Here is a 25,204-nt window from a genome sequence, read left to right on the forward strand (position 1 = left end):
CAATGTAAAAGAAGCTTGAGGGTTTTGTTTTCTTTGCTGTGCTTAAAGAGCTCCAGGCCACTCAGTGCTAGCCCAGCACAAAACAAACTTAACTTCATGCTGGCTAGCTGAAGAGGCACATCTTTTCAACATGTGGCATTTTTTCCATGTAACCACTACCTGGCTCTGGGGGTTTAACCCTGGGTGGCTACTAGATACCCCCCCAGCTGCTCTCACTTCCCATGTCCTTATTGAAGAGGGGGGGAAGATAAAAAAACTGATGGGTCAAGATAAGAAACAGTTACCAGCACAGGCAAAACAGACTTGACTAGTTTATTGCCATTGTGTATGTCAGTGTGCAGTGGCAAAATAGCTAGGCTTTTGCTGTAGTATAGTAGCAACTTTTTTTTTTTTGGCAAGGCTTAAGTTCTTTTAAAGTAATCTACTGGTTCAGTTTTCTGATGGAGCTTGTTATTTTGTCATAAGCTGTAGTAGTAAATTTCAAACAAAAGCCTAAAACTTATATAAAATGGGGGTTTAACCATGTTTTTGAAGAGGGGTGCTAGTACATAGAAGGTAGTTCAATTTGAACTTCCAACATTAATAGATGTAAAGCATTAAGGTACAAGTTCAGCGCACGAGCTATGTCAACTGCTGCTAACTGACTTTAGCAAATGTCTTGGATTTTTGAAGGAATGTCTAGAATTGGAACAGACCTTAAATAAATGCTGATTTAGTTAGCCTAATACATCTTGACTCTAGGAAGCTATACAAGTCTAACCCCTAATGAACAGAGATGCTTCTCACAGGACTTCTTACTAAAAGATTATATGCTGCATAAAATGACAGATCAATGGGATTTTCAATCCAAGCAATTTAGCAACTTAAATTACTTGGAAAGAGAAAACCAAAAGGCAGTCAAGACTGACCTTGCATTATTGATCTTGTACTTCATAAAAGTTTGAGAAGCAGATGCAGATTTAAAACAGATTTCATTTATCAAGCAGCATTAAATCAGAACTAGCCAGCTTTTCACGTTATTTTCCTTTTCAGTCTCAGGGCTTAAACAGCAGCTATGCTACCATCAGCTTAAAGTAATACTTCAGCCGATTCCTTCCCTAGTTTTCCCAATACCTGGCATCTAGCACCCAAATGGTACTGTGACTATGTGCTTTAGAAGGAAGAGGCTACAGTAATTTTGGTAGCCACAGAGCAACTGCTTATGCAAGTTCTGAAGTGAGAAACAGCTTGTAACTTTGATTTTTATGGAAAAGAGGGGACCATCTTTCCTCAGTGAAACATTCTTACAAGCATGAAATAGGTGTGGTATTTCAGCTAGGGATGGTATGAGGCCAGCGTTCTGGAAAGATTCAGTGATCTCTGAGTATCGCTCTGAGCCTACAGCACCCAAAACTTAATTTCTGCCATGTAAAGATAAACCTTTAGCTTTTTCTAGACACCAAGACACACTTTCCCTTACTCACTGAAACCAGCACACATCGTTAGGAAGTTATATCCAGCTTCTAGGTCTTGACATGAAAGAAAGGAAAAACAGGAACTGAAGTGACTTACCTTGATACAAATTGACTTTAGTTACTCGCAAACAATTCCAGACACAAGGCAAGTATCCTTCACAATCTCTCTGGAATTAGAGCCTGTAGTTCAGGATATGCATGACATACAGAGAGTTTAACCCACAGTCAACAACAGCACACATATAAGGCCTAACACATTCCACAAACCAAAGCACGTATACCAGAAAAAGCATTATTTATTGTTTAAATGCATAAAATGCTATTTATAATGTATTACATAATCCAGTGACTTCAGTTTAAAATATACAATTAATTGGCATAGAAAACTGGCAGGTTTTTTGCCAGCACCACAGTGGTTTTACTTTGATGTTTTTGTCTCTGATGGATTTTCCCCAGTGTCTAGTGTCTTCAGCAATCTGAAAAGGCCAGCTGCTTCTCGTATCCGACTGAACTCAATACAGAATGCTTGCACTTCTATAAACAAGTCCTGTACATTAATAATTTTGTTTCTGATTAAAGACTGAAGAAAGACACAAACAAGACGTACCAGACGGTTCTGAAATTGAAAAGAAAGGTTTCATAATCCAGATAAATGTTTGCAACCAAGTCAGTTGAAGGACTGTTGGCACTCAGCAGTACAACTGAGGCATTTCAGGAGCAATTCAGTTTCAGCAGTAATCTTGTTCCCAAGCTTCATGCATGCTGCCTCAACTCTTCCATCTCCCATACTACTGTACTTGAGAAATGGGCACCTCTGATTTATAGTACTTCTATAGCTTCTAGATACAAGAGCTTTGTCAAGATTAATCCCACGCACAAATGAAGCACCAGATCTACCTCTGCACTGTACTTAAATTTATCTATTACGTAATCTCTGCATAAAGTCAGAAAGAAGGGATCATAGCTTAAGATGGTATCACTAGGGTCCTGCTTAGTCTTATTTTCTACAATAACACAATTAATAAAAAAACCCCAAGCTTCACATCTCAAAATTCCCCAGTCACCACATGATTAAGGCAATCCAGATGGGAAGTGACAGCAACAGAATTGATCCCAAACTTGCTTCGTGGGAAGTGCTTTATTGCTGAATTAGAACATGACCCTCCTGCTCTATCTTGGAAGGAAAGACAGTACCAGGGAGATCTAACCCAAGAACATGCCTGAGAGTTCCTGGCACATTTCCTGCCTGATCCAGTGACAAGATGGGATCTCTGAGGTGTTCCTCCTTCCTAAGGGCTGCTTAGGTAACACCTCGGAGGGCAAACTGGTGAGTTGGGAAGCAGAGACCTAGGAACTGGAACCTACACAGATCCAGCCACTAACTCTGCTTTATACAGAGTACATTTTTCCTCAAGGACAAAAGGAGATCTTTATTATTAAAGTGGTCTCATACTTCCACATTGTGAAAAAGAGTTGAACCCAAAACTTTCCTAAAGGCTACTATATACACAAGCGATGTTTATTAGATGGAACTGAGGGGACTTGATAGATGATGTGTCCAAATCATTTTAAATTATTTGACAATGAAAATAAGATAACTATTTTTACAGGAACTGAGCTTACTACTGCAAAATTTTCTACCTACACCACGAGAATTGAGAAACTGAACAAGTTACTTCCTTCACTGCAGTCAAAAGGCATGATGTGTTTTCTCTGCATACATATTAGTTACAAGAGTAACTTTAATAACTGAGGAACACGAAAATCAGAACAAAAGTACAAATGCAACATACTGGCTGACTCCCAGTCTCCGAGGACCATGCCTCCTTCACTTCCAAAAGGAATGTTTTTGTACCATACTTTTCAAACAAAACATCTTGTGTCTCAGTTGCTGTGAGGCCTCTTATGATAGGAGTATTAACAAATGTTAGATCTCACAAACTTTGCATGCTGCTTGGTGATCAGTATGTGTTCCTCAACCCTCTGTTCTTTTTTGTCCACTGTGTGCCTGAAGCACAGCTGCTACATGCTCTCAGCAGCCCCTTTGAACACAAGTGTCCCATTCTGTGGGCATATTCTCAGCTGCAGCCTAGATCTCCTGCTATTTTCCTGTTCTGCTACCAAGTATAATAGGCACAGCCATTTAGCAGGTCACAGAACAAGCCACCCATGTGTATCTGGCAGAGTCCCAAAGCAGAAAAGCAATACCAGCCATCAAAAGATAACAAATGGTTAGTCATCATCTGGAAGGGTACTGAGAATAAGAGAGGGGGTTTTGCTGCTATCTAAACCCATGCTGCACCCATATCTTGTGTACTGCACACAATTTTCATCTCTGCAGCTTAAGGATATAGTAGAGCTAGAGAATGCACTAGAGAAGGACACCAAAAAAGCTTAAGGGAAAGGAACAGCTGCCTTGTTGCACGAGACTAAAGATGTTGCAGTCCTTCAGTATTGAGAGGAAGCAGCTGAGGCAGGACTTGGTCAAGATTCACAAAGCCTTGGGTAAACTGAACATGGAATGGTTTTTCACCAATGACACATCCAAGAAAACAAGCTCTACTGGGCGCTTGGTAAAACCAACAGATGAGTTTAGGATAGAAGGAAGGAACTACCTTGCACAGCATGTAGGCAACCTTGCTGCCAAAGGTGTGAAAACCTCCCCAGGGGGTAGAGATCCTTGAAATTGCTACAACTAGCCTGCTGGGACTGAGGAAGCATGACGGGCTTGGGAAGCAGAGACTATGGTGTTAGGAAGACAGAAAACAAGCTTTTTAGGTCTTTGAGGAAATCTGCAAGCTGTTGTAGGTCATGGCTGAAGGTCAAGACTTCCACGTGAGTTTTGTTAATCACCTCAAATGTCTGTAAGTGGTGGGCACACTTGCACAGAAAAGAAACTTGAAGCTTTAAGCAGAAGGTAAACAACTAATACTGTGGGTGAAGAAGAGCTACACTGACAGACAGATAAACTTTTTTTGTAAGTAAGGACCCAAGCCACATAAAACTGCAGTTTGTCCAGGGATAAGTGTATTATATCTACAGAAAAGTAGGGAACAGTATAAAGAAACATCTGTTAAACATTATAAAGAACTGCATGGTGTGTTAGCAAAAAAAAAAGTGCCTTTGAAAAAAGAAGCAGTAAGACACAATAACTTAATGCTATCAACCTTACAAAATCTCAGCACATATTACAAAAAGCAATATACGGGACCCTTTCTCCTAACCAGTTTACTGAAGTACTCACCTGCATATATTTGTCTTTAATCTGTTCACACGTGGAAATACAATTGGAGATATAAAGATGAATAAATTCAGGTGGGAGATCAACTGCAGTAGTAAGCCTGTTCAAATTAAAAACATCCAGTGCTTTATGAAGCCATAAATCTAGTGATTCCATTGCAGAACAGATGAGTTAGACCTGTGGTACTACTTTATTCCCAGTCATGTCATACAAAACTGCTTTCTGACAGCTTCTACAGATTTAGTTCTAATTTAAATTACTTCATTAAAAGTCCAAACCCTTTTTTTTTTTCAGTTCTGACAGTACAGAAGCTGAGCTAGATTGGTTTCTAGTATATTTAACACACCTACAAACATTTGCTGTACATTTCACTTACCAAGTGAGTCAATGACATTAATTTCCAATTTGAGATGAAGCCCCCAAGCTATCCAAGTACCAAGATTCTTCTGCAATAAGCACTGTAATACAATTTTGTACTCATATTTGAATTTCAGGTACGGAATCTAGATGCTGAACTCTTTCCTTAAGTATACAGCCAGGATAACTCCTTTGTTACAGAAAAAGATCAGTTTCCTTAGCTCCTTCAAATCCAAATTTTAGTCCTAGGGACTGAAACAATATGAATATCTACAGATCAAATAGAAGAGACCCTTACTAGATGAAAATCTTAGAGATTAATGATGCATGATAGTCTCTGAAGGTTCTTACTACAGAAGAATTTGAGAATTAGTGTATTTTTAAGGGTTAACAGTAAAGCATACCTATTTGTGGTTTAACAATACTAACTACAGAAGTATTTGAGCTGCCACGGTTTATTTGAACAAGCAATAGGGTTCTATTAAGAAAACAACACACATTAAATGTAGAACTGCCATAAAGATAGGACAGAATTTGACCAAAATAACTAATCAGTCCCATCTCAGGTAGTGAAAGGGGGACAACAGGGAAAACAGTGCCTGTTTTAGACATTTCAGTTTCAAGCTTTTGTCCCACTTCACTTAAAAATCAGTGTCTCCCTGTTTGTGCTGACAGTCGTTTTGCAGCTTGAGAAAAGTCATTCCTATGGGAGTTACACTATGGGAGAACCAGCATGCCTGACTGGTGGTGCAGCTATCCTGGACAAGAGGAAAGGCCCTTTCCTTATCACTGTTTCTCCATGTTGTGATCATTAGCCCAAACTTCAGGGCAGTCTGCACCCGTGGAAGGGTTTTATTTCAGAAATGTTTCTTTCCTCAAATGGTATTTAAGGTGCAATTCAACTCTGCTGCAAACAAACTGCTGGACAAGCCTCATTTGTTAGTTCACATTCAGTAATTGCCAAGAAATGGAAGAAAGTAAGTGGGAGGAGGTACTTCTGTAGTTTGTGAGGATTAGCCGTCTGAGTTTTCCCATTCAAGGGGCTAGCATTCTGTTAAGAAAATGGGTTGTACCTATATGCAGAAGTGATTCCCAATGAAGACATGTCATGAACGTAAAGCAGGATAGCTATTTAACAATACCACCTTTTGTTCACTTAAGCCACATCAAGCATATAAATTGTGTTTAAGCAGAGTAGCAGTGTGGCATTAACTTTTTGTGGAGGATTCTCACAATAACTGCCCTTTGTCCCACCATGGTCTTCTACCTTCCACACAAGCATACCTCAAGAAGGATCAAAACTAACATTTCCAGATGTCCTAATAAAACACAACTGCTACCTCAGTTGAAAGAGAAGACAGAAGCTAGAGACAAGGCTAATTTTTAGATATGAGAAATGAATGTTGAATGTGAATTCTTCATCAGGAACAACAGGATTATGACCTGTTAGAGGGCATGACAGTCACTACAGTGACACAACCATACACATTCAGTAACTGGTCATTTTGCAAATCAGTAACTAAACTTGCAGCTTCCTGGGACATAGAACATGTACTTACTAGTGAAACTTGTGTATTAACCAGGACCCAGCTGTCTGAATAAAAGTTTAGACATATTATGAATTGCATTGACAGACTCCCTTAAAATGATAACCATTTTAAATACGGTTTTGACATTAACGTATCAAACAGTTTGATAAAGGGATTTTGTAGTAATTATCAGCTCCAGTTAATACAACACAATATGTATTTTCCCCATTCTTTTCAAAGGGGTAACCCTTGGCCAATGCTAAATAGCAGCGCACTACTTTCTTTGAATAAGCCCCTCCACTCTTGAAGCAGGGACTGAAAAATTAAGTAGCATAGCACCTATCCAAGAAGTGTGCTTTTTACAATACCTAAAATGGTCAAACATGGTATGTTACAAACAATATAAAATTATATTAATGTTAATTAATATATACTATATATAATGTTAATTAAAACAGAAAATTTCATAAAGTTATACATATTCAATACAAAATGTAACATATATGCCTCCACCATCACATCTTCCTGCTGGGAAATTGTGGGGTTTTTCCTATTCCTACTGCTAATAGGAAGCTGTTAACATTACAGTAATATTTTAAAGTGGCAATGCTGTAAAAAGGGATGTCAAAATTGGCAGCATTCTCTGAACCTAGCACTGACAATGCTAAAGAGGTTCAATTCTTTATTACCAACCCTTCATCTGGACTAAAATAGAAGGTTTTTTTTTCTTTTAACTACAGACACCACCAATAAGGAACTACATAAAAAGCAAGCAAAGTCTTTATGAAAGAAACAGAATTAGACAGTCCAGTAGTCATAGAAAGCAACAAATCCACAGCACTCTCTTTCTCTGCAGGATTAATCAAGCACATTAAGTCTTATTATTAAGAGAATACTAAAAAAAAGAACACACCGCAAACAGCATAGAGAAATTGAGAAGGGAATGATAGTCTAATACTCTTCCTTCACTGTAATCTGACTAGTCATTTCTTCAATTCCTGTTACTTTTGGTAGTCTTTGGAATGCACTCAGATACAGCCGTGGCCAGCCTCATATTCACTTAGTAACTGTTCAGTTATTTTACATACTTAAGGAAACCTTAGATTTGAGATAGTACTCACCGATTGACAACTTCCATTGAATGTAAGGACATGTCCATGTTGACCAAGACAGAAAAATACTCTGTTATCTGACTAGACTGCATCAGTTTCAACAACATTTCTATGGCTACTAAAGGATTGTTTTCGACCAGGTCTGGCAATTTGGCAGGAGTGAGACCAATATGGTAAACAAGCTTGGGGTCCTTTTCCAGTTCTCCAAGGAGCTGTAAAGAAAAAAAAAAAAAACCAACAAAAAAACCAACCCTCAGGGGTTTTTTCCTTAACTATTTACATTACTGCTTGAAGAAACCACTATAATACATCTAAGCTACAGGAGAATGATAACCCTTTAGACTTAGGCATTTCTACTGAAAGACACTGGAGGTATACTTTAAAATTTCTATGTAAAGGCAACTGTGCCCATAAAACCTTTTATAAGGCACTTAGTAGTTCTTTCATCAGTGGGTGACAAGGAAGGGAGGAAAAAACACACACGAAGTTTCAGCCTTCTTTAGTTTCCTGTCCAGCAGAAAGAAACTCCGTTTTGAGTTCACTGTTGTCAGAAAAAGTTATGCAAAAAAAGGATATTTTATAGCGCTAGCATAATGATTATCAAAAAAGCCCACTGAAATCAGGAATAATACTATCAGATTGAGGAAAAAAAACTAATTCAGTGTTGGCATTTCTGAAATAATCATTTATCAAAAGCTTCCACGAACAACTTTACTATAAGATTTTTCCAGGCAGAAAAATATTGGTGCCACTTATTGATGAACTGTACCTATGTCCAGCCAATGCTATGAAGTTTAAAGATTTTTTCTTATTCATACCAACCCAAGTCAAAACTCTTGGGTTTTTACAATTTAAAGTCCTTGCAGTTTCCTGAATCCAAACACAGTTCAATTAAAGTGATCAGTTTCCTAAAATACATGAGTTAGCTTATTAGAAAATCATTTTAGATAGAAAAGTGCACGATACTTACCTGTGTTTGCTGTGGGGAAGTCAAGGGACTTTTAAAAGCTTTTGCCATGATTCTTTTTATCTCAACTCCAGTGCTGTTCTTAACACACATTGACTTATCCCACTGAATGGTGTGATCTGGCTCTATTGGATTTAACCATGCCAATTCATCCTCACATATATGGAGCGGAGGCGGTGGTCGAATAAACTCTGGTCGAAAGTGACCTAGAATGGCAACAACGTGAAATGTTTTTTAAGCTTCAGGTATTGAGTTTTATATCAGTACAAAAAGAAGAACCCCAACCCCCCCATTTCTTTAAGCTATCATAACATCGATAACAGCACTATGATCTTATTTTCCCTCCTAGAAAAACATTTATTTCTGATTTTTATTGATGCTGTTACATCAGCCCATTTTTCCTCTTGGTTCAGATTGCTAAGTTACTGATTCTATGGTCTTTTTTCCTTCCACAGTAAGTCTTCCTTGGAAGGCATTAACAGTCCATGCAGATCTTAGTTTAGAGGATTAAGATCCAAGGGCATCAGGCCCAGTGTTTTAACCAACAGATGACATGGTTAAGAGCTTGAAGACAGGCTTCAGATTTTTAAGTCTGGAAACGTGAACACTACGGAGTCTGATCTGGAGACACCCTGACACAGTCTTGTACCATTTCATTCATCTTCACTCCCATTTCATACCTTGAAAATACTTCCAAATTACATTACATCTGGAGAAGTATAACAACATAGCATGTCATGAACTAGAAAAACTAAGATGTGGAAATGCACATACTTTCTATAGGAGGTTTTGGTCCACTCACTAAGGCTTCCGTGATCTGGGAGGCAACGGAGCTGTCAAAACCGGAGTTTGAAGAATCTGGGTCAGGGTCGCTGAGAATGCTGGGGAAGCTGGCCTTGCTCTGTGTTGGCAACTCAGACTGACGCTCTGAAAGAAACCCAGTCCATAATATTAAAGCATAAAATTGAAACAGAGATGCCTGGAATACTAAACGTAGTGAGAAACAAGCAGCTTTAGAGAAGAACTAGCTTAAAATAAACCAGGTAACATCAACATGAAATTTAGTGTCAGGCAGCTAGTACTCAGAGTGCCAGCTGACAGGCAAGGGACAGAGATATGCAGCAAGGATAAAGAAAAAAAGAGAAATTAGTCTGAAACAATCTTGGCTTTAGAAAATGTAAGCAATGTAATCTGCATTAAAAGCACATTAGTAGGTTCACATGGTACTCCTGAAGGAGTTCACATGCTGTACCTAGTTTTGCAATCAGACCAAGGAAGTAAAAGTTTGACGCAGATAGATTTACAGACTCTGCAACAATAATGGTCATACTAGACCTGAAGTCAGCTATTCAAAAATTATGCAACACATTTCAGTGGCACAGCATAAGCTACTTTTGCACTTGCTGTCAAGCGACAGTAAACGCTTGTCTGAAAAAAAAAAAGTGTAATTGTTATGCGCTTCTACATTAAACAAATCTGGGAGGAGCTGAAAGTGTCCCTTCAAAGGCCAAATTAACAGAACACAAATTACATAAAAATAATATTAAGGTTTGTATACACAGATGAAAACTTGGAGAAACTGGCCAAAAAAACTGTGGGGCTCAATACTTGCATTGTCATATTTTTAGGTGGTGTTCTGTCACGATCTATCACTCTTCAGCATCAAGACTTAACGGCTGATCCATATTGTCTGTACTATTTTGAGAGATCTTGTTGGCATCACACAAGGAATCCCTGGAAAAACTTGCACGTGAAACTAAACGCCACTCCTTTTCCTGACTAATTAAGTGTAGTGCTATCAGATTTAGAGTACTGTCTCTATCACTTCTAAGCAAAGCATGCTTGTTCCTTTTTGTGCAGTCGTGTCGACCCTTCCCAGCTTTCCATGCATATCAACTATTTCATATGCCTCCAACCAAATCCATGAGACACAAACTGAGTGACAAAAAAATCATTAAAACAAAGGACTGTGGATTGCTAGTTTATTTTTTGGCTTTCTGTCCTACTTTACCCAATTATTTCAGATCATGCAAACATTTGCAGATATGCTCACTGAAGCACCACAGCAGGGTATGTTTACCTGTTAAAAGCAACAACCAGCATACTTCAAACGTGTTTTTTTTAAATAACTAATAAGTCAAAGTCCAAATGAGCCGATTTATAAAACACACCTTCTACTTTATAAACTTTTTCAAACTCCATCTTGTAAGTACTTTAATTTAGCCAATTTAGCCATTGAACAGAAGGGTCAATTTAACAAATGAAGTTTGGCGGGCGTGGGGGTCAGGAAGATATTGGCAGTCTTTTTTCGTCCTTCTAATCTATAGTCTAGAACTTAAATCCATCAGTTGGTAAAAGTTACTGATACGTTTGTATCCTCATAATCTCAAATGATTAATGATGTTTAATTAGAAATATAAAAGCTTAAGACTCAGTCCTTCAATTCACTGATTTCAGAAGCCTGCATGAGCCCTTATACACACTGAAGCTCAAAAGCTCACCCTTGCTGCTTCAAGAATTAGGGTTGAATCAACAGTTTCAAGTAAGCAGAAGGCAGAGTTAGCATATGGTGATTTAACAGGAAAGAATATAGCATCTTGAACTACGACATTGAAATTAAAAAAAATAAAATCTGCAAATGATCACTTAGGCTCCCTTATGGAGCTATTGTTTTTCTTTTTACAGGTAAAAGGAAGCTTTCTTTGTTTTCTGAAGGAAACCTCTACAGCATATTACAAACTTAACTCTTAATACAGGTCAATTACTCTTAGATCAAATAAGGGTTAGCAGACAAACAGGAGCACTTTGCTGGAAGACTCATCCCTGCAACTAGGAGAATATGACATTTTTGGTACACTAACATGCCAGATCAACAAAACTAAGTTACAGGGAGGGACTGAGGCTTGAAAATACTTTCTGTAGACCAAAGGGAGAAAAGAACAAAGCAATTTTTAATACCCATTCCAACATTCTGTTTTTCTTTGGGGTTGGTGGAGTGGGGGTGTGATGGGGGAGCAGGTAGCAGCTAAAACCAAAAAAGAAAACCACAACTAGAAAAACCACCATACAGCTGCAAGCAAATTGTCACCATGAGCTCAAGATCAGGAGATAAGCCAAAGTGGTTTTTTCCCCCCTCCTTCGGGGGGGGGGGGGGGGGGGGGGGGGGGGGGGGGGGGCGAAGAAAAAACAATTGGGATAGGTACACTGAGAAAAACTTCATGCATTCTAAACTCTTTAAGTTTATTTTGGAGGTATATTCTAAAGCAAGTAAAAATAGACCTGCTCGAAATAGCCATGAATTTTTCTCAGGGACCAAAATTGTGAACAGCCAAGAAGCCTTACAGCTATTATATTCTGTGAAACGTGGGGGGAAAGGGTGTAAACACAACAGTGCAAACATTGTATCTACGCGCCATCATCCTGCACCAGCTTCATCCTGCATATTGAATCAGCAGGAGAAATATACTCAAGACTTGTATAAAACTCACAGACCTTCCAAAACACAACAGAGAGTCAAGAAACATCACACTAGTAAAACAAGCAAAAGATTTATCTTCTAAGGAAGCAAATAGAAAGCAGACATATTCTAGGGAACTACAGCAAGAAGTCAGAGAAAGATAGCACAAAGCTTTTTCAATTGCAGTTTCGTTACATAACTCCTACAACTGCACATATGCAATTAATCATGCATGTTTACTGTATTATGTAAATAATGATACAAGCACATTTTACAGGACTTAATTTTGCAAAGCACCATTAATGACTTTGCACCATACTTTAAGCCATCAATGCCTTTATCTCAAAAAAGGACAAACTAAAATGCATGGCCTAGAGTACCCATCCATACAATCACAGTTTGGACCTTCTCTATGTGTTTCATTTTTAATGAGAACAAACTGTTCAGAAGACAGACACAGTACCAAGGGGAAAACAAGTGAAAAAAAAATATGAAAGAACTCCAGACTTTTTAAAGCATCGCATGTGACTTATGCTAAAAATCTCAAGTTACCTGAAGTTTCACAAAATCTGAATTCACTAAAGTATTCTAGAAAATACAGGCAGGATTAACAGAAAGAGCTGTAAGGGTTTGTCTTGCCTGTGAGGGATGTTAAGGTATTCAATTTGCATTTTCAGAAGATTCCACAATTTGGAAATAGTAGCTAAGGAGGACACCAGAGGACATTTGTACACTGTGAGCAAAGACCAGTATACCACAGCATAACAAGTCAATGTCAAATTCTGCAGAAAAAAAAATGATACCAAGATAAAACTGCAGGACAGAGAAAGCCTAGTTAGTGCCTGACCTCAGAGCAATAAACTGCATTGTACAGAAACAGAAGTTGGACGGTCAGTTTTCAAGCAAGTGGGTCCATTTGCATATACCTAGGAAAAACCCACTATTTATTAGTGTTCAAACCAGCTCCTTGTTCCCAAAAATATTTTCTATTTCAGATTAGTTCCAGACGTGACTCATCAGTCAACATGATCAGAACAATCATGTTCCTGCTCCTTCTCTCCTGTCAAAGGATAAGCACCACATTGTTTTTCTTTTCAGTCTAGTAGAAGTGGACCACCTTCCCACTCTTCAGCTAACACTGCAAGATCTGACTGTCTATTACAATTTCTTTTTAGTTCTATAAAATAATTTGCCAGGTACGGTTGAAATACCGGTATGTAACAGTTATGCTTGTTCTCTCATACTAGAAATACTGCAGAGTGAAAAGGGATAAAAATACACCAAAAAAAAAAATCAGCCAAAAAAACCTCCCACAAAGCTTTAGCTGAAAGTCTTCCTATACTTGCAAAATGTTCTCATGTTTCAGGCAGTGACATATATGCTTAAAAAGCTGTTTGTTAAGTAGGATAAAACAGTTAAAATGTAATCTCTACTTGAAGTTTCTCAATGTGCCTGAACACAGGCCTGAAGACCCTAAAGGACAGTTCAACCTTTTCCATCTTCAGGTTAGGCAAGAGTGCTTCTCAGGTAACTCACAGCCACATTACAATTAGCATTTTTATTCATAACTGAACCACAGATCCCAATCTTCCTTACCTGCTAATGCCAGCTGAAGCCCACTTATATCCACTGACTGGGCCATGTTCCCCACATCCATTGAAGCAATCTGCCGAGGAGTCTTCTTGAACAGTTCTCTCGGGGGGGCCAACATCAACTGAGAAAGGAAGAATTTTTCCGGAGGCGTTATGGGAGGCAAGAAGCCTGCAGAGACACAATGAAGGACAATCCCCAATTTTTAAGGCAAGAGCATTAATAGTTTCCATATGCTTCAGGCAGAACGGGCAAAACTAAAACACAAGCTAACACGTTATTTATGGCAAGACGGCACAGCTGAAGAGCCTCTGTGAGTATGTGCAATACTGTTACCTAGTCAGCTCCTGAAGTGATGTGAAATGCAGCGTTACACTGACGGGTACTGTGCATCCCGACACACAGCATCTGAGGCCAAGTCAGTCCCTGCGATTGCTTTACACGCTCTCCATGTAGACAACTAGTGAGCTATTAAATACAAGCAGACGCTGCAATTCACACCGTAAAAGTAATTTCTGGAGACCGATTTACCGGCGGCTGCCACGCTTGTATTTACCGAAGTGGGAAAAAAGCGTTTCAGGCATCGCAGCGGTTTTCTTTCACAGCTTTAGAGCTGTCGGACAGCCTCCTACAACCCCGGGTGGCCGCGGCGGCTTTCCCCCCCCGGCCCCGCCAAGCGGCCCGCCTGACGCCTAGAGCCTTCCCCGGAACCCCCACCGCCTCCTCCAACGCGGGAAGCGGCGCGGCCGGCGGGGAGCCGAGCGGTGCCGGGGGAGGGGGGGGCTCCGCCGGGGGTCGGGGAGGCTCCCCCGGGGCGCACCTGAGAGCGGCGTGCGCTCCGCCTCGTCGCCGCCGCGCTCGGGCGCGGGGTTGAGGAGGTGGGCGAAGACGGCGGCGAAGGGGTTGGCGGCGAGGGGCTCGGTGCGGTACATCTCCCAGAGGAGGTAGAGGGCGGTGAGGCGCTGCGCGGGGCTGGGCAGCAGGTCGGGCTGCTGCAGCAGCAGGACGAGGACGGAGCCCAGGCGGAAGTGCTCGGCCTTGCCGAAGTAGTGGTGGAAGGCGCTGGAGAGGCCCTCGAAGGTGCTGCCGCCCGCCTCCTCCGACACGATGCTCAGCAGGCTCGACAGCTCCTTCGGCGACAGGCTCATCCTGCCGCCCGCCGGCCCGCCGGCCGCCGCGCCGCCCGCCTCGCCCGCCTCCGCTCCCACCTGCGTGCCGGGCGCCGGGCTCCCCCCGCCCCCGGGCATCCGCCCCCACCCGCTCCGGCCCGGCCCGGCCCCGCCGCTCCCCGCTGCCGTAACACCGCACGCGCGCTGTCGCGCCGGCCTCGCTTTACGGCGCAGGCCGTAAGGCGACGGGGCCGACGGGACGTTCCGGCTCGGCGCCGGGAAGCCGGGGAGGCGCGCACGCGATTGGCCGTGCGGCGGAACGCGCCCGTGGGGCCCGCCTCGCGGAACGGGATTGGTCCGCGCCGACCGGCGGGGGCGGGGCTTTGGCTGTCGCCGCTCGCTGCCGGGGGGCCGGCTGGGCCGGGGCGCGGCGGCCGTTGAGGCCGGCAGGGGGAGCGCGGCGGCGGGGCCCGGGCAGGGGGCGGCGGGGGGGGCTTCGGCGCTGCGTGGGGAGCGGGAAACGCGGGTTTGCGTCACGGAGGGAGCGGGCGGGCTGAGGCGGAGCCCCGGCCCCAGGTGCCGCCGCCTCTCCCTGGCCAGGCGCGGGTGACCCGGGTTACTTCACCGCCCGTTCGCTGAACGACGGAACGGCCACACGTGTGACCGCATCTCCCGTGCGGCCGTCCCTCGCCTTCTGAAGGCGGGGAAGCCCCGCCCGGCCACCGGCCCCTGGCACCGCCCCGGGCGGGAGCGGAGGCGCGTTCCACGGGGCCGTGCACCCGGGAGAGCGAGGGGAGCGCGGGGCGGGCGGGCGGCGCTCCCCGGCCCTGCCTCGGGTGCCGAAGGGGCTGGGGGTGGGTACCCGCTCCGGCTGCCCTCCCCTGGGCGTCCCGGGGGGCGTCGTGCGTCTGTGCCTCGCGTCATCCGCTTCGGCTGAGACCTGCCGGCGTAGGGGTGTGGGGCGGGGGGGTAAGGCCGTCCCCGTTAACGATTGTTTCACCTGCTGATCTTGTGGGATTGCGCCTGGAGAGACGGCAACTCACAGACCTCGGGCACAGCTTGAAGTGCTGAGGGCCTGGCCGGGAGGGAGAGCTTTCTGCGGTGTGTGCCGAGAGAAGAAGGGCTTGGCAAGGCCGGAGAGCAGACACTGCTGCTGCTGTCTGATTCTTCCAGTAATAGTGCTCCCCTCAAGCCACCCAGCCCAGAGGACCTTGGCTTTCTAGTTAGCCATACTGGTGTAAAAGATGCAGTTCGGTTTCTGAAATAACATGAATTGAAGGCTGGTGTTCTGCACGTAGACCAAGTAATAGAGGTGTTTCTTAACTGATGTTATTGATGGGAAAGAAACCAAGATCTGAGAGGTGTAAAGGCTTCATGTACATATACAGATGTTAAAAAAGTGATGACTTTGGGAGAAAAATAGGGTCTGGAGCTGTGTAAGACATGATCTGAAAGCTTTGTTGATAGAGCAGCTACCCACCAGCTGACTAGATCGCAGTGAGGGCTGCTTGTGAGGTACGCAGCTAAAATGGTAAAGCTGATGGAAGAGGATGCCAGTGAGCTTCCTGCCATGGCCAACATATTCCAAGGAGTCCTTGGAGGTTTGGGCCTATTTAGAATTTACTAATGACTGCAGCAAGGACTTTAATCGTAGGATTTAGGAAGAAGATCGAAGTCTGGACTGCAGATTGCTGGGGAAGTGATCTGTGTAGGTGTGCGGTAGGGCTAGCTGGAGAACTTGGGAAAGCAGAGACATGAACAAGAGCTTTTCACTCTTACTTGTGATGCACAGGGAAAAGTTGAATATCTTCAGGCAAATAATGTGCAAGCTCAGTAGTTTAGAGAGGAAGACTCTATGGGAGAAGGAGGTTCCCCGTAACGCATGGATTTCCATATAAATAGGTAGAAAGATGAACTTCGGCAGCTGACTCAAGTATTTAGTCTGAGAAAACATTTCAGTTTACAGAGGAGCTGAGGATGTACAGAACAGGCCATCTTTGTCTTCCTCTCTGTATTGCTGACTTGCAGAGACATTCTGGTTGTCAGTTCCTGTCAGAGGAAGAGGTTTGATTCTGTGGGGCTGACAAGCCATTGCAATAGATCGGGAAGGTGAAACTGTCAGTTGTCTGCTGAGTGGCGAAGGGCCAGTGGCTGTTTCTGGGTCTCTCTTAAGCCTGCTAGAGAGACTAGGAGATACGATTTGATACGAGGGTATGAAGACTGAAGGGAGTAACAGTTCATTAAAGTGAAACTTACTTTTTCCTGGTAGGAGCAACGGAAAGAAACTCGTGTGAGTAGCTGTGGCTATAAGCATCCATAACTGTACACAAAGCCGTAGGATGATGTTCATCTAGCATAGCATCTTGTCCATGACTGCTAGAAGAAGCATCTAGCAGGAAAGGCACAGAGTGATGCTTTCCTGTGTGGACCCTTGGCTTCTGGCCATCTGCTGTTTAGGTACTTCCTGAGTCAAAGGTTGAATGCTCATCAATATGATTCCCAGCCCCAAGGAAATTTTTTACCTTGAGCTCTTCTTAAGCGCTTTATGAAACCATTGTTATTTTTGGCATGCATAAAACCCAGTGACAATGAGTTCTGCAGTGTAAGAACCGTGCTGTGCAGACCAGTACTGCCTTCTCCACTCTGTTCATCGCTCATCATTCTCTGCACCTGCTATCATGTCACACCTCGGTTGTTCCTAAAGATAGGTCCCTTTCTCTGGCATCCTCATTCTGCCGTCCTTGCTGCCATTCTTTCTTTCCTACTTGTGCCGTATCCTTTTTGAGAAGGGGGGACCAAACTTGCATCCAGTGTTCAAGCTGCAAGTGTCCCATAGTTTTACGCACCTTTACAGTATGAGTCCTGTTTACTTCTCTCTTTCTTTTTCATGTTTGCTCTTTTGAGCCACGAACCTGACACTGCAAAAGAACTGTCCCCCGTGACTTCCCCAGTGAGAACAGACAGGTAGCACCCACCACTACAAAAAGGGAGGATTCCTTCCCTTTCTACCCCACCCTCACTGCAATATTTTACTTTGCATTTATGAAATATGTGATATTGCTTCTATTTAATTTAGTCATGCAATATTATGAAAATTCTTTGCAGCACCTTCCTGCCAGTTTTGGTTTCTACAGTCCTGAATGATCTTTTTTCTCACCAGGAAACTTAGCATGTACCTCAAAGAGTGCACCATCCTTCCTTTTACACATGCACAGGGGAGTTACTCCTCAGTCTCACCTTTGTGTGCACAAGTTCTGGTCATTGCTGTGGCTTTGTGCAATTTTCTCAGTACAGAAGTTGGAGTTGGTGGTTTGTAGTTTGTTGGATTACCTCCACAGCCTTTTTAAAGATTGGTATCAAACTTACCACCCTTATTTCTTTGGTACTGAGACCATTTTGATGAGCAGGTTGCACATCACAGTTCATAGTTTAGCCTCTTCATCCTTCAGCTGGTACAAATCTCTGACCCTGGTGATGAATAGTGACTCATTTTATGCATTTCATGTTACATCTCTTACTAGCACTCACCGTGAGACAGTTCTTTTCACTTGTACCCCATCAGTAAAGGTTCTTGTCTGGGAAGGTCTCCAAGATCCCATGGACAGATGCAAAGAATTAATTTAGCTTTTCTCGTAATCCTTCCTTGAGAATTTTCTATGTTGTGATCATCTGTTGACCTCAGACTGACCAGCAGATTTTCTGTTTCTAGTGTGCTCGCAAAAGTTGTATTTGCTCATTTTTGGTATGAAGTTTATGGTTAGAAATGATCATACCTCAAACTGTGCCTTAAATTGAGGGACAGTTTGCTGGGTGCTAATATGCAGTCACATAGACCTGTGATGCTTCTGTGCAGGTGGTGGTTTTGGTACACCCTGCTCCTAATAAAAAACTCTGCTGAAGATAGAGCAAAAAGAAGAAACATGTTTAGAAAGAAAAAGCTGCCTCTTCTTTTCCTATAAGTTTCAGAAATGTAAGCCACTCTTGGATAATGTACTTACTAGAATAATGAATGTAGAATTGCGGAAATGGACTTAAGAGAAATAAGTTTCCCCAATGACTGAGATAGCAAAAAAATTGTGTGACTCATACATGGCTAATGCAGCCATCTGAAATTATTCTATCCAGATTAAAAGGTTTCTGGTCAGAGCAGGAAGCTAACAGTTTAGAAGATAGAATACTTTGTAAGAAGTGGGATGGGCACAAGAATCGGTTGACAAAGGGAATTTTGAATGATTATAAAACAGATTGCTGTTTCAGGGTAGCAAAAATGTTAATCTAAGAAAAAGATGGGGGTAAAATACTCCTGGGACAGGAAGTGTAGTAAGCGTGCTGCAAAAGAGTGTTTCTGTAACTGCATGGGGTGCTGTATTCTGTGGGCATGTCTTGGATCTGCTTGGGCTCAAAACCTGCGTAATGAAGAAGCAAGAGTATGTAATACTAGCACAGACTCAAATAAAATGAGTTCTCAGCCAGATTTGATTTCTGAAATAGGTCACATTACGCTCAGGGAGGAAGGTTGGGGTCCCAGCTACCTACCTCAGTGGGTCTGGGGGAGTTGGATTCCGCAGGAGATACTTCACTGTGGCACAGTCTCGCAGTGTAAAGGGAAGAGTTCTGTTTTCTGCCTTTGCAAAACAGCTCCTCTGGGAGCAGGCTGGACATATTCCATTTCTTTTAGATGGCTTGTAGAATAGCTATTAAATGGTCAATAAAGGCATAAAATATACCCGTCATTCTTTATGTTTGGGTTTGAGTAAGAACCTCAGTAAAAATCATGCTTTGAGTTCCTAAAGAGGGATTAAAGGGATTTGGGCTATACTTAAATTACTGACGCTCAGTCTCCTTGTCAGACTGTCCTGTTGGCTCGTAAATGCTAATACAGATGCAGAGATTCCAGACTGAAAGAGACACAATCTAGTTTGGCAGGTAACCCTTTACAAATACAAATAAACCATTGCAAATTGTTTGGCCATTAGTATGCAATTGTTTTAGTATTTGAATGAACACCAGACTTTGATAAATTGTTACTGGAAAATTAGATCCATGACCAAAGAAACGCATTCAGTTTGATTTGATTTGATTTCCTGAGCTAAGGGAAAGGCCATATAATTTAACTGTAGTTGTTTTTCCTTCTTTCCTTATTAAAATTGATTATGTTATTGTTTGCTGTTGTATTTTAGATGACAGCCAAGGAACACAAACTGCATTGTGGGCACTAGGAAAAAAATACTAATGAAGGATCAATAGAAAAGGACAGCATTTGGAAGGAGAAAGAAAAAGTGGCAAAGAAGATATATTAAATTGACTTGTTCTGCAGCAAATATTTGCGTTTCTTCTAACAAAGAGACTGGATCCTTAGGAGACAACTCCCACCATCATGTCTTATCCCATGTTTCATTTGGGAAGAACGCAGTGGGAAGGATTTAAATCACACCTTAAAGTCAAAGGGTAAATTAAAGCATTTCCAGATTGTTCTGTTTATTCTCATGAGAATTCTCTCTTGTACGCTAATTCCTTTCCATAATAATTTCAGTGACCCATCCCATCTACAGTGTATTTTAAATAACAACACAGGGAGAGGAAGGAGTAGGTGCACTTTGTAGGCATCTCTTCCTGTGTTTCTTTCTAGTGACCACTGCATGTTTTTCTTCCTAGTTTATCTCTTTAATTCAAAACACAAGATAGGACCACCAGTTTAAAGATTTTGTTATTCCTGAAGTAATCAACAACACTGGCATGCCAACAATGCCTAGAAGCCTTCCTGAGTAACTGTATGAGAATGTATCTCTACTTGTAAGTCAGACCTCAAAGGTGCCAAGGGTTCTTGGATAATTGGATACTAGCTTGAAGAGCGCTGAAGAGACACCAAAAATACCATTGCATGAATGACTTTGTAAGTGCTGAACACTGGGTGGCTTAGAAATAAGCGTTTGTTGCTGAATTCTCTAACTACTGTGAATTTTAGCAATACCTCTGCATTTTAAGCCATTTTTCAAATGGCACATGCTCACACATGTAAATTAATATTAGTCCACTCAGTTTCTTGAGCATTAGACACTTCCAGAAGAGATGCTGCTTTGGCCCCAGTTAAAATCAATGGTAAAACTCCAGCAAGGTCACATTGACACATGAAAGCAGCATAAAAGTACAGCTATTTGCATACATCTGTTTGTGTAGGCCCTTCCGTGATAACTCAGAAACATTTTTTCCTCAAAAAATGGTTTGAAGCAAAATGATATTTTCATTTCTCCTTTTTTCTTACTGTTTAATCAGACAGGGATTTTTAAAAATCAATCTGTAATTCTAAAATAGCTGAGCGTGTGTTTTGTGTGAAAACATTGAGTATATGCATTGCTCGGGAATTCTTCACTGTGAACTTTAATTTGAGCATTCAGCATTTATAATTTGAGCTATGCAACTGCATATCTGACTCAAATGGGACTATTTCTGTTCCCTGGCTCGATGACTTGACTTATGCTTTGTGTTTCTGTTTTCATCCAAAATCAATTTCAGCTGGATCTTTACCTATGCAGATACAATTGCAGGAGGAAGGACTTTATGCTTAAGCTACAAATTTGAAATCCACCTTCTGAAAGAGTATTCAATAATTCAGAGCTGATTAGAGTTCTTGTCCAGGAAGTGGGAGATGCAAGTTCTCTTTCTTCCTCTGCCCGCTGGGTTTTATACTCCAGCCCAGGCTATGGCTCTTAGGAGCAGAGAGGAGTATTCATCTCCTCACGCTGAAGTTACTTGTCTTGGTTTACAGGGACTGAAGATTCACTGCAAGGGAAAGGGAGCAAAAGCAGGGTCTGATGGTTTTAGTGAGAGTGTTCTTAGTGAGATGCAGGATGGTGGTCTGTGTTCTAGTCCTGCTCTGGGAAGAACGCAAACATGCTCAATGGGAATCAGGTATAAAAGCATAAAAATACTTGTGTGCAGGGACTGAAAATCTGTTGTCCCTCTTGCCCATTTAAACTCCCAGCCACTGGGAGAGTCACTTCTTCCCATTCTTTCATATTAGAAAGAAAATTCCAGAAATTCAGTAAGGAAGCTCTCTTTCTCTCATATGTATATAATTGTATGTATACATACTTATTCATGTATAAAATACACACATATTTAAATATTAATCCCAAAGTTTCTCATTAGAAACATATTTCAGACAGGGAAGAAGTAGGTTGTAGTATCTGATGAAGCGACACTTTTCCACATGACATTTGACCAGAAAGGTGCTTGGAAAAGCTGGTTTATAAATGTGCTTTTAGGACCTAATACAATCCTTCCATGCCAGAAGGCAAAATGTCAGTAGTATTTTTAGGGTCATCACTGAGCATTGTGCTACAGTGGTATATATAGACCAGGCAAAGAGAGAATCTCAAACTGCAAAGACCCATTTATAAAAGTATCTTTAAAAAATTTTGATGATCTTGTTTTCCTCCAGCAGTGGTGCAGCTCCACTCATTTTATCTGTATCCTGAGTTCTGTCTCATTTGTTTTCTCATGTTCCCATATGTTTCAAACACCTGGTGAGCTCTTTGCTGGGCTTTCTTTCCCAGTGCCTACAAAGTTTCTCTTGTGCCTGACTCTTTATTGCCTTCTAAGTATGCTGGATATCTTCAAAGTGTCTTGTTATTCATCCCATCTCCTGTTTTATGCTGAAAGCTTTTAAATACATTTTAATGATGCATAACAGCAGTATAATGAGCCTAATAGCATGCTATTGATTTTCATTTGAAACACTGACATTTGAACATTTCAATAGCCTTTTAACAGCGTGTATATTTAATGTGATTCAAAGACAAGGCAAATGCAACACAATATCTCCCTACTAAAAAAATCCACAATCTCTATCTATCAAATGTCTCCCCACCTCGCCCGCAATCTGTTTCTTGCAATCGGCCATATTAGAAGTACATAGTTTTCAGTGTCTTACAACAAGCAAGCCATCATCCTTGGTACAAGGAAATAAAAGGGAAAAACACAAAATCACTGCATCCAGACACAGCTTTGGTTGTCTGCTCTGGTCACGATGAAGATATTAATGTTCCACATTCAGTCAGAGAATGCAACACATTAGCTCCATAGCGAAGTAAACTGCCCGAGGATGCCCTCTAGATAGGAGATAGCTGAGTTATGGAACACTCTTAACTCAGGCTAGAGTGGGTGGACTAAGAAAAACAAAAAGAAAAATTATATCAGCAAACATACACATAAATGCAAGATATGATAGAAGTTCCCTTTTGATGAATAACTCAGCAGTTACATCCTGCAGAGAGTTTTGTTTTCAGAAGAGGTTTCTGCAAAGTCAATAAGCAAGGTGTGAAGCAGCCAAACAGTGCCCTGACTAGCCTGCATATGTGGGTATTTGGGCATAAAACTAACGAACAGCAGCGTTGCCAGGCTGCACCAGCCATATATTTTCCTTGTGTTATAAGAAAGCCTTATTTTTCTAGTGCTGTGACATGTTTTTTTCAGGGAGTGTTTATAACAAATGAATACAAGTCAAGTTTACATTGAGTATTAATCTTAGCCTTCTGGCTTTTCACAGCATCACTCATATTCTTTACATATCAATTATTTGTACAGCAACATAAATGTCTATGGCGCTATCAAGGTATTAGGAAACACGGTTTCTACCCTATGAGTTGATTGAACATAAGGTAATACAGAGAGAGAAGAGCAAAGGGCCACGGAAACAAGGAAAGCACATGCTTTTTAAAGGTCTTTAGTTTGCTTGCTTTCTCAATGTGCAGCTGTTGGTTTGTAACCACATCAACCAAGAGCATCATCTGACAAGTCATGACTCAGACTTTATTGCAGTTCAGTATAATTAGACAGAGGTTTTGCTGTTGAGCTTAAAAAAAATAAAAAAATCAGCTGCTTTGATTACCATTTTGTTCCAATGTTTTTCCCATCTCTGTGCTTTTCTTTCAAGATCATGATGCAAGTGAGATCAGGAGCAAAACTTCTGAGAATATGTAAGTGATTTTGAAGTCTAAGATGCTTTTTGAATTAGTAGTAGTTCTCAGTGTGCAAGTTAAGCTGAAATTAAGGTACATAATTCTCAGAGGTTACCTAAGGAATTCAAAACTATTTAACAAATGAGATACCTAAGACAGGCATGGGCACGTTTTGTGATTAATATGTAATAAAAGTTCTATTTCTGCCCATACCAGAGACACTGACTTCTAACTACTGACAGTGATGATCCAGAAGACCATCTTCATTTGGCTGATAAGTTTGGAAATGAGAAAAATAGTCAATCTTGAATAAATGGCGGTAGGAATGAGTAACCCTGCTGAAAGCAGCAGAGCGGAGCATGGGTTTTAAACCAGTCTGAGAAGAAATCTCAAATGTATACAATTGAAGACAGAAGAAATGGCTGTTACATTTTTAAGGTAGGCCACATGAATGGTCTCCTGGAGGTACCTACTTCTTTTGCCTGGTGGTGGAGGGATTGTAGAATCCCTCATGAGCTCGGATGTCTCATTTTTGACCTCTAAGTTAGGACAGATCAATCTCATCCCCTGGAGAAGCAAGATCAAGCTTGAAGCCGAGTTGAGGCTAGCTCCTGGTAAGAGCCCCAGTCATACCTGCAGGCAAGATAGATGTTACTTTTCTTGTCTTGCAGTGGTGTGTTGCATCCCTGTTTCCCCAACTGTGCTCGTCTTTCATATTTTAAACATAAATTCTTCAGGACAAGGACTGCCTCTAGTGACAGTCCTCAGTACAGCGTTTGCTGGGACTGCAAAGCATCCCTGTAATGGAAATTGTAGCATGTCTCAGGAAGAAGGGGCTTCCGTGCGTAGGCCATTGAAGCAAAAACTAAAAAAAGACAGTGCAAAAGCAAAAGAGATGGACAACACAGCCGCTCCTTTTTCTGCCAGCCCACTATGAGGGAAGTCCGCTGCGGCTCCTGCTGTACGAAGCATTCTCTTTTTTTGAAGTTCTGTCAGCATTCGTGTCATGCAACAATCAGAATTTTCTAGAGGATGTGGAACTACTTTGCTCCCTGTCTCTTAAGTATGCCTATAAAAGCCCAAGCCCACAATGCTGCCAGTTCAACAAGACTGAAAGGTAGTAAGTTCAAGTCCTGTAAACAAGAAACATTTTACATACAGCATGCATACCAAGAACTTACTGCCACAGACTATTGTGAAGGCCAAGGTTGTGAGGAAGCATATGAAATTTTCAAAGATAACAAAATATTGAGAGTTAATGCAGGAAAGGAGAAATTTAGAAGGTGTGTATGTGCTTCTTCAGCTTACACAATTTATTGGTGATGGATGAGACCTTTTTGGATAGTATTTCCTCTGAAGTAACTAGTCTCGGTCAATGTCAGCCAGGAATCTGATCAGAGAAAATAAATCTGATCATAGATTATCTGA

The 25,204-nt window shown here is 41.8% G+C and overlaps 1 protein-coding gene and 1 long non-coding RNA gene across 2 annotated transcripts; one reads left to right on the forward strand and one right to left on the reverse strand.

The window, feature by feature from the left end:
- Positions 1 to 1,732: 1,732 nt before the first annotated feature.
- Positions 1,733 to 14,994, reverse strand: CNOT11 (CCR4-NOT transcription complex subunit 11). Its single transcript, XM_040584720.1, has 7 exons — positions 14,528 to 14,994; positions 13,714 to 13,878; positions 9,435 to 9,587; positions 8,664 to 8,866; positions 7,703 to 7,905; positions 4,699 to 4,795; positions 1,733 to 2,070 (listed from the first exon to the last, which is right to left on the reverse strand). Exons 1-7 carry the CDS (start codon positions 14,952 to 14,954, stop codon positions 1,873 to 1,875), a joined length of 1,446 nt encoding a protein of 481 aa, XP_040440654.1. The 5' UTR covers positions 14,955 to 14,994; the 3' UTR covers positions 1,733 to 1,872.
- A 682-nt stretch (positions 14,995 to 15,676) lies between these two features.
- On the forward strand, positions 15,677 to 20,297 carry LOC121083888. The gene is made up of 2 exons (XR_005826518.1): positions 15,677 to 19,742; positions 19,997 to 20,297. It is a non-coding gene; the product is annotated as an uncharacterized LOC121083888 (long non-coding RNA).
- The last annotated feature ends 4,907 nt before the right edge of the window (positions 20,298 to 25,204 follow it).

This window comes from Falco naumanni, chromosome 2 (assembly GCF_017639655.2).
Source record: "Falco naumanni isolate bFalNau1 chromosome 2, bFalNau1.pat, whole genome shotgun sequence".
Classification (NCBI taxonomy): domain Eukaryota; kingdom Metazoa; phylum Chordata; class Aves; order Falconiformes; family Falconidae; genus Falco; species Falco naumanni.

Excerpts from the sequence above, each read along its gene's own strand:
- CNOT11 (XM_040584720.1), bottom strand. The coding sequence starts at position 14,954 with ATGCCCGGGGGCGGGGGGAGCCCGGCGCCCGGCACGCAGGTGGGAGCG. Across the intron at positions 8,867-9,434 it reads ACCAAAACCTCCTATAGAAA|GTCACTTTCGACCAGAGTTT; the intron begins GTATGTGCATTT and ends TTGCCATTCTAG. Across the intron at positions 7,906-8,663 it reads CTTCCCCACAGCAAACACAG|CTCCTTGGAGAACTGGAAAA; the intron begins GTAAGTATCGTG and ends TTTTCTTTACAG.